This window comes from Carcharhinus amblyrhynchos, chromosome 2 (assembly GCF_965287045.1).
Source record: "Carcharhinus amblyrhynchos chromosome 2, sCarAmb.v2.hapA, whole genome shotgun sequence".
Lineage (NCBI taxonomy): Eukaryota > Metazoa > Chordata > Chondrichthyes > Carcharhiniformes > Carcharhinidae > Carcharhinus > Carcharhinus amblyrhynchos.
This window is the reverse complement of record NC_137325.1, coordinates 125,117,339-125,133,285: the sequence shown is the minus strand read 5'-3', so window position 1 is coordinate 125,133,285 and position 15,947 is coordinate 125,117,339. Positions and strand designations below refer to the sequence as shown.

The 15,947-nt window shown below is 40.7% G+C and overlaps 1 protein-coding gene across 2 annotated transcripts in view; it reads right to left on the bottom strand.

The window, feature by feature from the left end:
• pitrm1 (pitrilysin metallopeptidase 1) overlaps nucleotides 1-15,947 on the bottom strand; it is a 52,594-nt gene that overhangs the window by 25,744 nt on the left and 10,903 nt on the right. The window contains exons 8-16 of one of the 2 annotated variants that reach the window (XM_080212481.1): nucleotides 15,401-15,527; nucleotides 11,798-11,886; nucleotides 10,052-10,180; nucleotides 7,130-7,243; nucleotides 6,493-6,589; nucleotides 5,530-5,664; nucleotides 4,162-4,300; nucleotides 2,109-2,225; nucleotides 96-228 (exon numbers count right to left, since the gene is read on the bottom strand). In XM_080212481.1, the coding sequence (XP_080068607.1) occupies nucleotides 96-228; nucleotides 2,109-2,225; nucleotides 4,162-4,300; nucleotides 5,530-5,664; nucleotides 6,493-6,589; nucleotides 7,130-7,243; nucleotides 10,052-10,180; nucleotides 11,798-11,886; nucleotides 15,401-15,527 (1,080 nt within the window). The remainder of the gene's footprint in view (nucleotides 1-95; nucleotides 229-2,108; nucleotides 2,226-4,161; nucleotides 4,301-5,529; nucleotides 5,665-6,492; nucleotides 6,590-7,129; nucleotides 7,244-10,051; nucleotides 10,181-11,797; nucleotides 11,887-15,400; nucleotides 15,528-15,947) is intronic. The other variant, XM_080212489.1, reaches the window with a different exon arrangement.

Here is a 15,947-nt window from a genome sequence, read left to right as displayed (position 1 = left end):
CTTTAAATGCATTATCTATTGAAAAATTCAAGTAACAAACCACGTATCAACATGGCACAGATATACTTTGTCAACTTGGTGCTTCACAAACCTACCTTGTGATTACATTGCAGAACAGTGGCACATATGGCTTCAGCTCCTCGGGCAATGTGTTAAGACTAGTGAAAGCCTTGAAATAAACAATTCCATTGGTTGGCTGACTACAATACTGAACAGGCACCTCATCTTCTGAAAGGAAATATAGTAGAATGAAGACTCTGTCCATGGCCAAAGCACCTCAGGTTTCAAAGACACATTTGATGTGGTCTTACAATAACTTACTAAGGGTCGAGGGACATGGAGTTGGGGGTAGGGTGTTAGCGTGGATAGAGGATTGGTTGTCAAATAGGAGGCAGAGAGTGGGGGTCAACGGGTGCTATTCGGATTGGCGGATGGTGACTAGTGGAGTGCCCGAGGGGTCGGTGCTGGGGCCTCAGCTTTTTACCATTTATATAGATGATCTGGAGGAGTGAACCGAGTGTAGGGTGTCGAAATTTGCTGATGACACCAAGATTGGAGGAACGGCAAATTGTGCGGAGGGTGTGGAGAGTCTGCAGAAGGATCTAGATAGGCTGGGCGAATGGGCCAGGAAATGGCAAATGGAATTTAATGTTGGCAAGTGTGAGGTGGTCCACTTTGGTAGGAAGAATGGTAGGAAGGACTATTACTTACGTGGCGAAAAACTGCAGCAGGCGACAGTGCAGAGGGACCTCGGGGTCCTTGTGCATGAGTCGCAAAAACCCAGCTTGCAGGTGCAGCATGTGGTCAGGAAGGCAAATGGGATGCTGGCCTTCATAGCGAGGGGGATTGAATATAAAAGTAGGGAGGTCTTGCTGCAGCTGTATAGGGCATTGGTGAGGCCGCAGCTGGAGTACTGTGTGCAGTTTTGGGCGCCGCACCTGCGCAAAGATATTTTGGCCTTGGAGGGAGTGCAGAGGAGGTTTACTAGGCTGATATCGGAGTTGAGGGGGTTGAGCTATGAGGAGAGGCTGAATAAACTAGGCTTGTACTCGTTAGAGTTTAGAAGAATGAGGGGAGATCTCATTGAGACGTATAAGATGATGAATGGGATGGATAGGATAGAGGTGGAGAGACTCTTCCCGCTCAAAAAAGACAGTAGGACTAGGGGACACAGCCTCAAGATAAAGGGGGGGCGGTTTAGAACGGAGTTGAGGAGGAACTTCTTCACTCAAAGGGTGGTGAATCTCTGGAATTCTCTGCCCGTTGAAGTGCTGGAGGCTGCCTCGCTAAATATTTTTAAGACGCGGGTTGATGGGTTTTTGATAAGAGAGGGGATTAAGGGTTATGGGGAGAGGGCGGGAAAGTGGAACTGAGCCACGACAGATCAGCCATGATCTTACTGAATGGCGGGGCAGGCTCGAAGGGCTGGATGGCCTACTCCTGCTCCTATTTATGTTCTTATGGAATCAACGTTACTACTTGTTAAAGATTTTTTAAAGCTTACTCATTAGTCACAAGTAGGCTTACATTAACACTGCAACGAAGGTACTGTGAACATCCTCTAGTCGCCACACTCCGGTGCCCGTTCAAATACACGGAGAATTTAGCATGGCCAATGAGCCTAACCAGTGGTTTCTGGGATTATTTTTCATGCAGCATGTTTATTTTATTAAACGAATTAAAATTATTAAGATTAAGATTGCAATCAATCACTCTTCAAAGGTGTTTCTTCAAAAACATGTACATGCTGATGACTGCAGCCTTATCCATTCTACAGAGAAGCTTGAAATGGTAGCTGGATTTGTAGCTTCCCCTTACTACAGGTCTGAAGTAACATATTAACCAGCTCCTGGGCAGTGATGTTAGACCATCTGTCACCATTGGTAAAATGAAACTGGATGTGATTAACGAGTTCATTAATATTGAAAGTTAACTACGAAAGGATCGATGAAAAATTAATCGCTCACATTAGGAGTGCAAGTATGGCCTTTTGGAAGCCTGTCCAAATATGCTTTGAATTTGCATAGTACAAGGTTTGCACTAAGATGCAGGTTGAAAAGATGAATGTTCTTGTATGATAATCCTAGTCCAGTTATTAACAATCATACCTATATATGCCATCTCGACAGCTGTCAATGGAAATGTCTGCTGAATATCAGAAATCTTAAGTGCTGGGAGACTGGATGCATCCTGAGGTTTGTTCTGTGCATCTATCAGTTCCAGCCCTAAGGAAATAGAATGTGCAGCAATTCAATGTGAATATAAAGAATGAACAGTAATATATTTACAAATATCAGCTCTGTGCAATGAGAACACAAAGTAGCATTTACCAACAGTAATAATCTCAAACTATATTACTGGAATAATGCTTCAGAATATGACAGTCTTTAAGACCATTAATGCATCCTTCATTCGCTACATTATGAAATATACATATTTTAAAACCTTGCAGTTAATTGCCTGCCAATCAGTTAATATTTCCCAATGAGAAGCAAGTCTTTTTAAAAAGTATTTTTTGCATAAGCAATAAAGCAAGTCCCAACATGGAAAGTAAGAGCTGAGGTTGTGCTAGAACTGTGTAAAATATTCATTAGGTCACAGCTAGAGTCTTGTAAACAGTTTGAGTCGTGGTAAGAAGTCTCACAACACCAGGTTAAAGTCCAATAGATTTATCTGGTATCATGAGCTTTTGGAGCACTGCTCCTTCATCAGGTGAGTCACCTGATGAAACAGCAGCGCTCTGAAAGCTCATGATTCCAAATAAACCTGTTGGACTTTAACCTGGTGTTGTGACTTCTTACTGCGTCCACCTCAATCCAACACCGGCATCTCCACATCACGGTTGGAGTTAAACATTACAGGGAGGATGAGTATAACTAGAGAGGGTATACAGAAGATTTACGAGGATGTTGTGAAAAATGGAGAGTTTTAGCAAGAGGAAAAACTGGATAGACTGTGGTTGTTTTCTTTGGAAGGCGGCTGAGATTACATTTAATTGAGATATTCAAGGTTATGAGGGCCTACATTACATGAATTGGGAAGACATATCGACCAATGTTCCAAGGGAAATAATTGGGAATTGGAGGGGAGTCGAGGAACATTTTTTTTAAAAACATATCGGATGCTGGAATTTAAGCCTGAAAAAGTGATAGAGACAAAAACACTCAATCCTAAAAAAAGTTTGGACATGCAACTGAAAAAGCCTACGGAGAAGAGATGGAAAGTAGGGTTAGGGTAAATAGATCTTTTTAAGCAAGCACAGGCATGATGCGCTGAGCAGCCTTCTTAATAGAACACACTGAACACTACAGCACAAACAGGCCCTTTGGCCCACAAGTTGCGCCAATCGTATCTATACCTACCAGGCCTATCTATAACTCTAAATCCCATTACATTTTTTTCCCCCCATTAAATTCTTCTTTGCCATAATTTTGCTATGTTTCTGTAATTCCTCTATGTCAGTTCAATCTCCAGCAATACGACAATTAAACACAGATTTTGATCATGATCCTTACAGCAGTACATTTAATTCAGAATTGTTGACTGATTGAAGGAAAATGCAAAGACAACATTTTGAGCACTTGAAGTGCTTCTGCAGCAGCCCGTGCCAACGCCCCAAGGACAATCTAAAATCTGGATTCAACCCTAGAATATGGAATGTTTTCTAAATTTGTGATGAATTATCTGCTGCATGTACAATTATTAAAAAAAAAATCCCCCCCCGCTCCAGAATTTTCCCCCAAATGGCCTGGTGGATAAAGGCACAACTGATTTAACACTTAATCCTACAGATTGATAGATGACATGTTTGACTGTTGGCATGCAGCAGTTAGAACTCTCAGCGCCAATCATCAGTAACTCTTGCTGAAAGTGCATATGCGTGTATGTCGGCTGGTAACACAACTACAGTGCCCTCCCTTCAAGATGAAACAGCTGGTTGATACACAGAATAGAACAGCACAAAGATTGGCCACTTAAGGAGTGAGAGACTATGGCGCTCTTGGTGTCCAAGAACTATGCACAATTACAAGTGAATACCACCTTTTTAAAAATCTGCTCCTGCAATGTCTCATTCAGTAAAATTAAATAGCAGTTTTTGTTTAAGGAAGTAAACTATGAATGAATTTGACAACATTATCCCAGCTTCAATTAAAAAAATACCTTTTTTATATATCTCTTGCCTTTCTTCCAATGAAAGAGAATTGATCTTCTCCTGTAGTTTCTCTTTCTCAAACTTGGCTTGGTTCTCCAAATAACCTTCATCTGGACTCATCGACAAGGCCAACTGGTGTGGGTTTTCCTGAAATGCGTAAACAGCATAAATGATAACTTTTATAACCTTCGCATCAAGAATGGCCTCTATTTAAAAATGTGGTTCACAATGAGCCGATGGTCTACTTTGAAAATAACAGGATTTAATGATTTATATCCAAGCATCCCACTGGAAACCAGGAATAATTAGCAAGGGCCTAAACTCTAATTTCTTTTAATATGTATTCTGAAAGAAAAGCTGGACCAGAGGACTCAAGGGTGTCAAATTCCTCCTTCTAAAGTAGGAGATAAAAGAACGAGGAAATTCTGGGATGGAGTGAACTTATGAAGCAACCTGAGAAACATTAAGCAGCATTGATGTCAAAATTAATTGGCAGACTGTGCTTGACCAACATGACAGCAATCTTTGAAGAAATGGCAGATAACGGTAATGTTTGCATGTGTTTTAAACCCCACTACACTAGAAACCAAACAGTGGTGCAGTCTCTGTGGTACTGGATTTCGCAATCTGGACATAGCAATTTCAAATCCATTAGGTGAAAATTAATTCAATAAATCTGGCCATTTGTGGACTACAAACAGAAAAAAAAAGTTACCATTGAAGTTGCCAACTTTGTCATTAAAATAAAAACTACTAACAACTTCCAGCAAAGACAGCCTGCTACTCCAGTCTGGACAGCAGTATACAGTGTGACAGAATGACGTGGTTGAGCAACCATAAGTTGTAAAAACAAAATCACCTCACAATAAAGACTCCAATGCTTTTTTGGGGCAATAAATGCAGCCTTGCTTGTGTCATCCACCCCTTCCAAATAAAAGTCTTGATATCCTCTTTAATGTGACAATTCAATAAAAGTCAACATTTAGGCTCTTCCTTCTACATAACAAAGTTCTAGGAAACAGTATTGTGCAAATACTGATTCAATATGCAAATATCATAATTACTCACACAGCCCTGAAAATCAGTCAATTAAAAATGCTTTAAGGAATAGCTTCTACATATTTTAAACTGATTTCCAAATTCATACATGGACTAAAAAATTATTAACTCATTGAATGTAATGTTTAATGTGCAAATGAAAACAAACAACTTGAAAGTGACAATTTCCCTTGTTTATATAGGTGGCCTTCATGATTGGAACGCTAACTGAGCAGGACACTTGTGTAAGTGAACCGAACACACAGTTGAAACCAAAACGGAATAATAACCGAGGCCAAAAATCCCAAATCAGCTCACAGTAATTTTGATGCATTTACCTTGAAATACTGCTTTACTTTATCTTGTAGGAAGCGTGGGTTATCTTTCAATGATTGTCTAAACCTAGTCACTTTTTCATTGATCTGTAGCAGTTCGACAGGATCGCCATCATGATTCCAGTGTGCAGCAACATACTAGGTACCAGAAACAGACAAAGTAAAACTTATAATTACAGGCATGTTCAATCAGAATAGTCAGATTCATAAAAACAAGACACCATTTCAATTAAAGAAAAACAAGCAATAACATAACTTTAACAGATGTATTGTGTAATCCACTATGACAAGACCAGCATTTATATTGCCTATATAAGAACATAAGAAATAGGAGCAGGAGTAGGCCATCTAGCCCTTCGAGCCTGCCCCACCATTCAATAAGATCATGGCTGATCTGTCGTGGCTCAGTTCCATATTCCCGCCCTCTCCCCATAACCCTTAATCCCCTCGCCCTCGAGACGGTGGTGGTGACTTCGTGAACCACGTAGTCCATGTAGTGTAGGCAAACCCACACTACTGTTAGGGAAGGAATTCCAGGATTTTGACCCAGTGACAGGGAAGGAACGGTGATATATTTCCAAGTCAGGATGATGTGTGACTTGGAGGGGAACTTCCAGGTGGTGATGTTGCCATGTTTCCACCTTATTTTGATATACAATTTTCATGAGAGCTGCTAGAGTTTGAGATTTACTTATACAGTGCAACCCAGATCACTTTATTTGGCTTGTCAATTTTTGTATCCACATTGCTGCTAAATGTCACGTGTAACTGAATAATCTAATTCCAGATACTTTAAAATGCGGTCTTGGAACACTTTACAATTAACACTTCAGATCGCACTGAGCACAGCGTACTATGGATTAGTTAGATTATAACACCATCTTGTGGTACACTGACTGAAAATATTCTCAATACACAGTCTGGTTAGAATGCCATCTTGTGGCTGAAGTAAACAAGGACACTTACTGTTGCCAATGCAAGCCCAAAATGGGTGGTCTGGTGTTTCAGCTGAATTTCAATCTTGTGAAGGAGCGCTTCTATTCTCTCCTCCTCAAAGCCTTTCCTTTTATTTAACAAGAAAGAGAAGACATTTATTTGTTAAATTTTAATCATCTGCAAATCGAGCAAATCCTTATAATAATAATTTTAAGTTTTTGACAAATATGCCAAATCTATATCAAGTCTATCAAATTATCAAGTCTATCCAATGATTGGCAAGCGGTTGCTTCTTCCTCATTTATTTAAGCTAAGTGATGGCCTACCATCACTCTCTGGCTGTGGGAAACAGTCCTGTGCCAAGTGGGCAGACCAATTTCCAGAATTTCTTTGGCAACATATCAATAATATACCTGATGGTAGATTTCCATCCGTAATATTTGAGCCAATCAGGAGGAAGTGCAGATTATCTTTCCTCAAGTGAGAACGTCAAATGGCTTCACCTGAGCAAAAGCCCACAGCAGGGAAATTGAGATCTGAGGCAGGGAAGGAGCATATTGTGTACCCAAATGTGTGGTATCGCTATGTGACCACACGTTGTAACTCCAATATGTCGTGCTGCTGCAATGAAACCATTAACTCTAAGTTTATAGAAGAGGTTACATACTCAATTACTTCATCTATTATTTTGGCGATGATCTGCTTCACAGTCTTAACATCTTGTTCTGCAATGCCCTGCAGCCCCACACTAAAGCAAGCCTCTCTTGTGCTGCCATCATACCTGGAAAACAAAACACATTTCCTATAGGCGTTCACAGAAACCACTAAAGGCTCTTTATTTGGCAATTACTTTGGAAATTGAACTTTTCTTCCATTCTGCAAGCTGTTTGAAATTGAATTGCCTTTTGTATTAATTATAAGAACATAAGAACATAAGAAATAGGAGCAGGAGTAGGCCATCTGGCCCTTCGAGCCTGCCCCGCCATTCAATAAGATCATGGCTGATCTGTCGTGGCTCAGTTCCACTTTCCCGCCCTCTCCCCATAACCCTTAATCCCCTCTCTTATCAAAAACCCATCAACCCGCTTCTTAAAAATATTTAGCGAGGCAGCCTCCACCACTTCAACGGGCAGAGAATTCCAGAGATTCACCACCCTTTGAGTGAAGAAGTTCCTCCTCAACTCCGTTCTGAACCGCCCCCCCTTTATCTTGAGGCTGTGCCCCCTAGTCCTACTGTCTTTTTTGAGCGGGAAGAGTCTTTCCACCTCTATCCTATCCATCCCATTCATCATCTTATACGTCTCAATGAGATCTCCCCTCATTCATAATTTTATAAACCTTGGATCACAACATATAAGTCAACCTTTGAAGCCTTGAAATTCTTCCAAAAACAGGGTTCGACATATACACTGAGTACAAAATATGAACTGCTGGTGGTGGCATCGGTGACCACTGGTTTGGAAAAATAACACTGGTAATTCAAACTAGAGCACTGGAATGGAGCAGCTGTATAGGGCATTGGTGAGGCTGCAGCTGGAGTACTGTGTGCAGTTTTGGGCGCCGCACCTGCGCAAGGATATTTTGGCCTTGGAGGGAGTGCAGAGGAGGTTTACTAGGCTGATACCGGAGTTGAGGGGGTTGAGCTATGAGGAGAGGCTGAATAAACTAGGCTTGTACTCGTTAGAGTTTAGAAGAATGAGGGGAGATCTCATTGAGACGTATAAGATGATGAATGGGATGGATAGGATAGAGGTGGAGAGACTCTTCCCGCTCAAAAAAGACAGTAGGACTAGGGGGCACAGCCTCAAGATAAAGGGGGGGCGGTTTAGAACGGAGTTGAGGAGGAACTTCTTCACTCAAAGGGTGGTGAATATCTGGAATTCTCTGCCCGTTGAAGTGGTGGAGGCTGCCTCGCTAAATATTTTTAAGAAGCGGGTTGATGGGTTTTTGATAAGAGAGGGGATTAAGGGTTACGGGGAGAGGGCGGGAAAGTGGAACTAAGCCACGACAGATCAGCCATGATCTTATTGAATGGCGGGGCAGGCTCGAAGGGCCAGATGGCCTACTCCTGCTCCTATTTCTTATGTTCTTATGTTCTTAATATATTTAATTGAATACATTAATTCTACAAGGATCCCTTTAAATCACAATCAAAACATTTTATAAACCATCAAGTTAATTGTCTTTCGCATTCAAGGCAAGGGGTTCAATTAAATTCAATCACTTTGGGGAGAAGGTAGCATAGTTACAATGTCACAAGACTAGTAATCCAGAGACCCAGACTCCGGGGATATGGGTTCAAATCCCACCATGGCAGTTGGTGGAATTTAAATACAATTAATAAATCTGGAATATAAAGCTAGTCTCAGTAATAGTGACCATGAAACTATCGATTGTCGTGAAAAACCTATCCAGTTCACTAACGAAAGTCCTTTTCCCCTTCATTAGGGGAGAAATCCTTATCTGATCTGGCCAACATGCGACTCCAGATCCATAGCAATGATCTTATCAAGGATCCAATACCCTTAAAAAAAACCTTTATTAGCTTGCCTTGCCACCTTGTGCATATGTGAACTGCTTTGTTGCTGCACCACCCTTAAAAATTGCACAATTTATTTTGCACCATCTTTTCTCATCTCCTCTTTCAAACTACATCATTTCACACTTTCCTGTACCCATTACATGTCCGCCCGTTTCACTAGTTCGTCATGTCCTTCTGAAGTCTGTTACTGTACTCCTCACTGTTTATAACATCTCCCTCTGAAAATGGCCTAAGCAAGTCACTTCAATTTGAAGGCATTTGTGGATGGGTAACAAATGCTTGCCAGGTCAATGATGCCCACATCCCATGAAAGAATAAAAATTTTAGATATGCCATCATCTTAAGGATCCCTACTAAATATCAGATGTGGCACTTTCGGTTTCAGAATCACCCGTCCAAACAGACCATCTTCCTCTCCATCCAGTGGATTGGATGTTCTGTATGTTTTGAATGATATGATGAGCTCGTGCACTGTTAGCATTTCAGGATTTGTTAGTAAACCCAGAGGGAAAAAAATCCAAGCAGGACAGCACGCATATTTCTGCTCTGTGAAACTTTCTTTCTCCATCAACCGTCCCCATATTCTACTTAGCATGACCCTGATCTTTGAATGGTCCAGACATACAAAGGTTTCGGACATTAGACCCTGTGATTTAACTGCAATTTGGGCAGTATTTCTTCACAGGTGCTTCTTGATTTCATCGATTATATGGGATCTGAATATGTCCCACACAAAGTCACTGTATTCTTTGCCCATTTTACAGATTATCAAGCGCAGCTTCATTCCATCCTTTAGCTCCCTCAGCTGCCTGATCAGGCTGGCTGGTGAATTAAGCTCTGCCCACTCCCCGTAGCAGCAAGAAACAGTCTAGTCCAATTTTTCAAGCACTATGTGCATATGATTGGGAGTAAAAGGTCACCCAAAAAACAGATCTGCAACTCTCCCATTTTCATGCTGGCTGGACTCTTTGAAATTTTCTCGTAAAATTCTACTCTATGACTCTAAAATCAAAAACAACAAAAAACACATCAAAATTAATCACTTACCCAACAGCGGGAGCAAAGTCAGTGCCAATCCTTGCGTCAATCAAAGCTTTGTAAAAGGGTGAATTGGGTCCCGATACGAGCAGAGATGACAAAAGACTCAGTGTGAACGCTTCAAAGCTATCGGTGATGCTGTAGGAAAACATTTCAGTAAGACATACATTTGGAATAATAAATTATTTCCCCCAAACATTCTTCAGCCACATGGAAATTGCATTCTTAACATATTAGTGCCATAGAACTGACTGAAAACACCACCAACTAAATCAGGTCATGGATTCAAGCTCTATTCCCAAAACTTCAGCATATAATTCATAGAATCCTACAGCACAGGAGGAGGCCATTTGGCCAATTACATCTGCACCGACCACAATTCCATCCAAGTTCTATCCCCATAACCCCATGCATTTACCCTAGCTAGTCACCCTGATACTAAGGGGCAATTTAACACAGCCAATCCACCTAACCTGCACATCTTTGGACTGTGGGAGGGAACCCACACAAACACAGGGAGAACATGCAAACTCCACAGTGACCCAAGCCGGGAATCAAATCCAGGTCCCTGGCGCTGTGAAGCAGCAATGCTAATCACTGTGCCACCCCACATAATCCAGACAGGCACTTTAATATGTACTGATGATGCACTGTACTGATCTCACATGCAAAAGGGAGCACACAAATCCCTGCCTAATCTCTCAGATGGACAAAAAAGATCGCACGAAACTATATAAGGTTAAGCAGGGGAATTCTCTGAGCAATTTTTCTTCATTAACTGTCACAAATACATCTTTTTTCCCCATCTCAGCATTGCTTGTTCAATTATATCGTGGACAAAATATAATTGAACAAGAAACAATGTGATGGGAAAAACCATTTTTGGCTACATTACAGGAAAAACATCCATGATGTTGGTTAGAAGCAATGAATAAACAACAGGTGAGAAAGGTGATGACATATTGAAGTTCTTAAATTTGGGAAAATATAAAAAATATCCACAATGCATGAACCTCAGAAGAAAAAACGCAAAGGAAATGCCTGGGTTTGGTTTCAAACTGGCGGAAAAAACAGTCACATGAAGTACAGACATTGCTCACGCCATATGAATGTGGGAATGGCAAAGGGCCATGCGGTCTCCTTCATAACAAAATTAACAAAAGGAATTCTGAAAATCTTGGGTTATTGTGATGAGAATCGATATATAAAATGACAGCCAGGAAGTCTGGAAGAACTCCAAAGCCATTTGTCCAGATCATACAAGAGTTAAGGGCTACGTTGCAAACATACTCCAATTACTCAATTTAAAATAGGATATGAGTAAATCTTTGTCACGGTTTTTGGTGAATTACTGGAAGTTTGACAAATAATTTAAGTTATTTCCAGGAAATTCACTGATCGCAGTCAGCAGAAAGTTGAATGGATTTGAATTTCGAATTGTGACACTCCTTTGAAGAAAGATTGATTAAATCAACGAAAATGCACATCAATCTTAGAGAAAAATGCTCCATAATACAAGTCTCCTTTCAATACTTTGAATAATGCTACTGAAACTGCAGAATGTATTTATGGAAATGTTCTAAAGATTCTGCACAATTTAATGTAATTAGAGTACAGACTTCAGTCCCTGTGTCATATGACAAAGGGTAAAAGGGTGATTATGATAATTGGAGTAAGGTAATAGCATGTTTAACATAACGTACATTTTTGCACCAGTCAAGAAAGAAATAGGAACAGAATTATAAATATGCTTACTCGCCCAATAAGAAGCTCACACTGTATGTGGTTTGTTTGGCAGGGTCAGGAGCCAGTGAATCAGGCCCGCACATAACATGACATTCCCTCTAGGAAAACAAAAAGCAAAAAATACACTGCATGTTTCTTTTTAACATTTAGCACTTTTGGTGAGATTAATATTCTATTTCTACGACAGCATGACCAAATGGAAATTCACATTCCTTCATTATTTTACAAGCCAGAAGTTAAAGAGAAAGAACAAGGCAATACTGCAAGATAGTGATAACCCAGAAGGTGACAGGAAAAGACAGGATGTACAAATGTCAGAATGCAGCAAGCATGCAGGGAAAATGGAGAAGATGACAGAATACAATCTGAATGCAATCAGCACTCATAAGATAGAACCACAGAATCCCCACGGTGCAGGAGGCCATTTGACCCATCCAATCTGCACCGACTCTCCAGAAGATCAAAACGTAGAATCAGTTTAGGTATATGTAAGTAATACCAAAGAAAATAAGTCACTGGTGACAATAGTTTTTAGACACCCACCCCCAAACAGCAGTTACACAGTAGGATAGAGTATACATCAAGAAATAAGGATAGCTTGTAAGAATGGCACTACAATAATCGTGGCCGTTTTCATATGGTTAGGACAAATCCAAACACCCTCTCTAACAGCAGTGTGAATGAGGGTAGCGATTCAAACAGACTGCTCACAACCACCTTCTCAAGAGCAATTAGGAATGGGCTAGGCATGAAGTCCACATCCTTTGAATGAATTTTTAAAAAATACAAAGCCTGGAGGATGTGTGTGTTAACGATAGTTTCTTAGAACAATATATTCTGCAACCGATCAGAAAGCAATTATATAAACTGAGTAATATGTAATGAGACAAGCCTCACAATAGTAGTGACCTCACAGTAAAGAATTCTCTAGGCAAGAGTGATCGTAACTTCATAGAATTTCACATTCTGTTGGGGTTGAGAAACATAGATCTCAGATGTAAAAATTGTTAAGGCGGAGTTTTCAAGTTATTAGATCAAAAACAGTTGAGGAGATCAAAATATCTGAATTGATGATTTGATATCCCATTTACATGAGAAAGTGAGCCGTCCCACTAGACGACTTTCATTTATAGCGTGAGTCAACAATAAACTCTATGTCAAAGGCCTAGCAATACTTCAGACTACCAACCTTCTCAGATAGGACTGATGTGCAGAAGACTTAACATTAAGTTAACAACCAATGCCTGCCATTTTCTCCATAGAAAACTTGTCTAAAACAGATAAGCAATTATTTCCTATTGCTTGCCCTCCCAATAAGGTTAAAAGGCACAGAATGGTAATTCTGGCCATTCTGGAGATGTTGGTGTTGGACTCGGGTAAACACAGTAAAAAGTCTCACAACACCTGGTTAAAGTCCAACAGATTTATTTGGTAGCACAAGCCACAAGCTTTTGGAGCGCTGCTCCTTCATCAGGTGAGTGGGAGTTCTATTCACAAACAGGGCATATAAAGACACAAACTCAATTTACAAAATAATGGTTGGAATGCGAGTCTTTACAGGTAATCAAGTCTTAAAGGTACAGACAATGTGAGTGGACAGAGGGTTAAACACAGGTTAAAGAAATGTGTATTGTCTCCAGCCAGGACAGTTAGTAAGTCATTTTACCTCTACCTTTAAGACTTGATTACCTGTAAAGACTCACATTCCAACCATTATTTTATAAATTGAGTTTGTGTTTTTATATGCCCCGTTTGTGAACTGAAATGCCACTCACCTGATGAAGGAGCAGCACTCCGAAAGCTAGTGGCTTGTGCTATCAAATAATCCTGTTGGACTTTAACCTGGTGTTGTGAGACTTCTTACTGCATTCTCCTTGAAGCACTGCAAGGCCTTGTACTGACCCCACAATGAGATTAGGTATGAGATTCCAGGTCATTGATGCAGCAATCATTAAGAGTGACTGATCAATGTTGCATTTTTTTGAAAAAAGCATCTTTTTTGGACACAAAACTGACACTTGTATCAAAAACTGAATGATTATGTTCAATTAGAATCACAGAATCAGAGCGCAGAAGAAGCCCTTCAACCCGAGTCCACATTAGAAACACCTAAATTCCCACCTAATTCCATCTGTCAGCACTTAGCCATAGCCCTGTATGTTAGGACATACCAGACACTTCATAGAATCACAGAAACCCTATAGTGCAGAAAGAGGCCATCTGGACAATCGAGTCTGCACTGACCACATCCCACTCAGGCCCTTGCCCCATATCCCTATATATTTATCCACTAATCCCTCTAACCTATGCATCTCAGAACACTAAGGGGCAATTATAGCATGGCCAATCAACCTAACCCACATATCTTTGGATGGAAGGGAAGGGATTCCTGTTGACCTCGAGCAATGCCATCATCGCTACCATCGAGAAAGAAGGTAAAGTAGATCGTGGGAGCCACCGAGGAATCAGATGTGATCTCACCAGAACTTTGTACAGTTGCAACAAGACTTCCCTACTCTTATACTGCAACTCCCTTGAAATAAGGGCTAACATTCCATTAGCATTCCTGATTACCTGCTGTACCTGTGTGCCAGCTTTCTGTGTTTCGTGCACAAGTGCCCCCGAGTCCCTTTGTGTTGCAGCTTTCTGCAGTTTTTCTCCATTTAAATAACACTCTATTCTTTTGTTCTCCCTTCCAAAATGAGCAGTTTCACATTTTCCACATTATACGCCATTTGCCAACTTGTTGCCCATTAACTTACCCGATTAATATCTCTGTAAACTGTTTGTATCTCTCTCATAACTTGCCTTTCCAGTTATTTTTGTGTTATCTGTAAATTTGTCTACAGTGCATTCACTTCCTTCCTTCAAGTCATTAATATATAAACAGTTGCAGTCCCAGCACTGATCCCTATGGAACCCCACTGGTTACAGGTCACCAACCTGAAAAAGAACCCCTTATTCCCGTTCGCTGTTTCCTGCCCATTAGCCAATTCTTTCTCCGTGCCAATTCACTATATCCAACAATATGGGCTCTTATCTTATGACTTAACCTTTTGTGAATTATCATGTTTAGGAAATTCAAATCCAACGCATCTACTGGTTTCCCTCTATTCATTCTGGTTGAGGCTTCCTCAAAAAACTCTAATAAAAGGTACTTTTTAAAGGATGTGAAGCAACCCACCTCTACCACCCTCCCAGGCAATCACTACCCTCTGGGTAAAAAAAAATTCCTCACATCCCCTAAACCTTCTGCCCCTCACCTTGAACCTATGTCCCCGTATGACTGGACTTTCAACTAAGGGGAACAGCTGCTCCTTATCCACTCTGTCCATGTCCCTCATAATCTTGTACACCTCAATCTGGTCACCCCCTGAGTCTTCTTTGCTCCAACAAAAACACCCCAAGACTATCCAATCTCTCTTCGTAACTTAAATGTCCCATCCCAGGCAGCATCCTTGTGATCTTATATGTTACTTGCATTTATATAGGACCTTTCACATCCTCAGTAAATCATCACAGTCAATGAATTACTTGGAAATTTAACCAGCTTTGCTGCATAAGCAAATGCAAATATTAACCCAAAAACAGTAGGACCATGTCTTTGCTTACTGGTTCACTCCAGCGTGGCTGTATGGGAACTGAGGTGTCAGGTTCGATGTTGTGGAATTTGCAAAGTGCCTCTTCCTGGATTTGTTGAAGGTGTTGCTCCAGTGGCAGATCACCATAGGTGAAGAATCTGGAAAGGATAGATTTGCAACAATGAAACTACTCAATCAGTGCATCGGCAGAGTCCAGATTTTAATTGAACAAAAGTTTTGATATTGGTGCCATAACAGTTCAGTGACTACAGCCAAACTGACCAGGAAGATTACAAAGACAATCTGAAATTCATGCTAAGAAAACCAACCTCAGCCAGAGAGCTGTTAAGAGTTAACATATACCATTACCACCAGTATCTCAATTAGGGAGAGGGGCAAGGGGAGGGAAATCTGAATGTAAATATGGATATCAGTGATTCAGGATTTGGTTTAGCTATGATGCCCAAACAATTTTGGTACTTTTGTTTGAACTTTGACACAAAGTAATTCCACTAATGAGCAAGGTACAAGATTATAATCAGTATTGACGTAAACAAGAAACAATGCCTTCGGGGGAG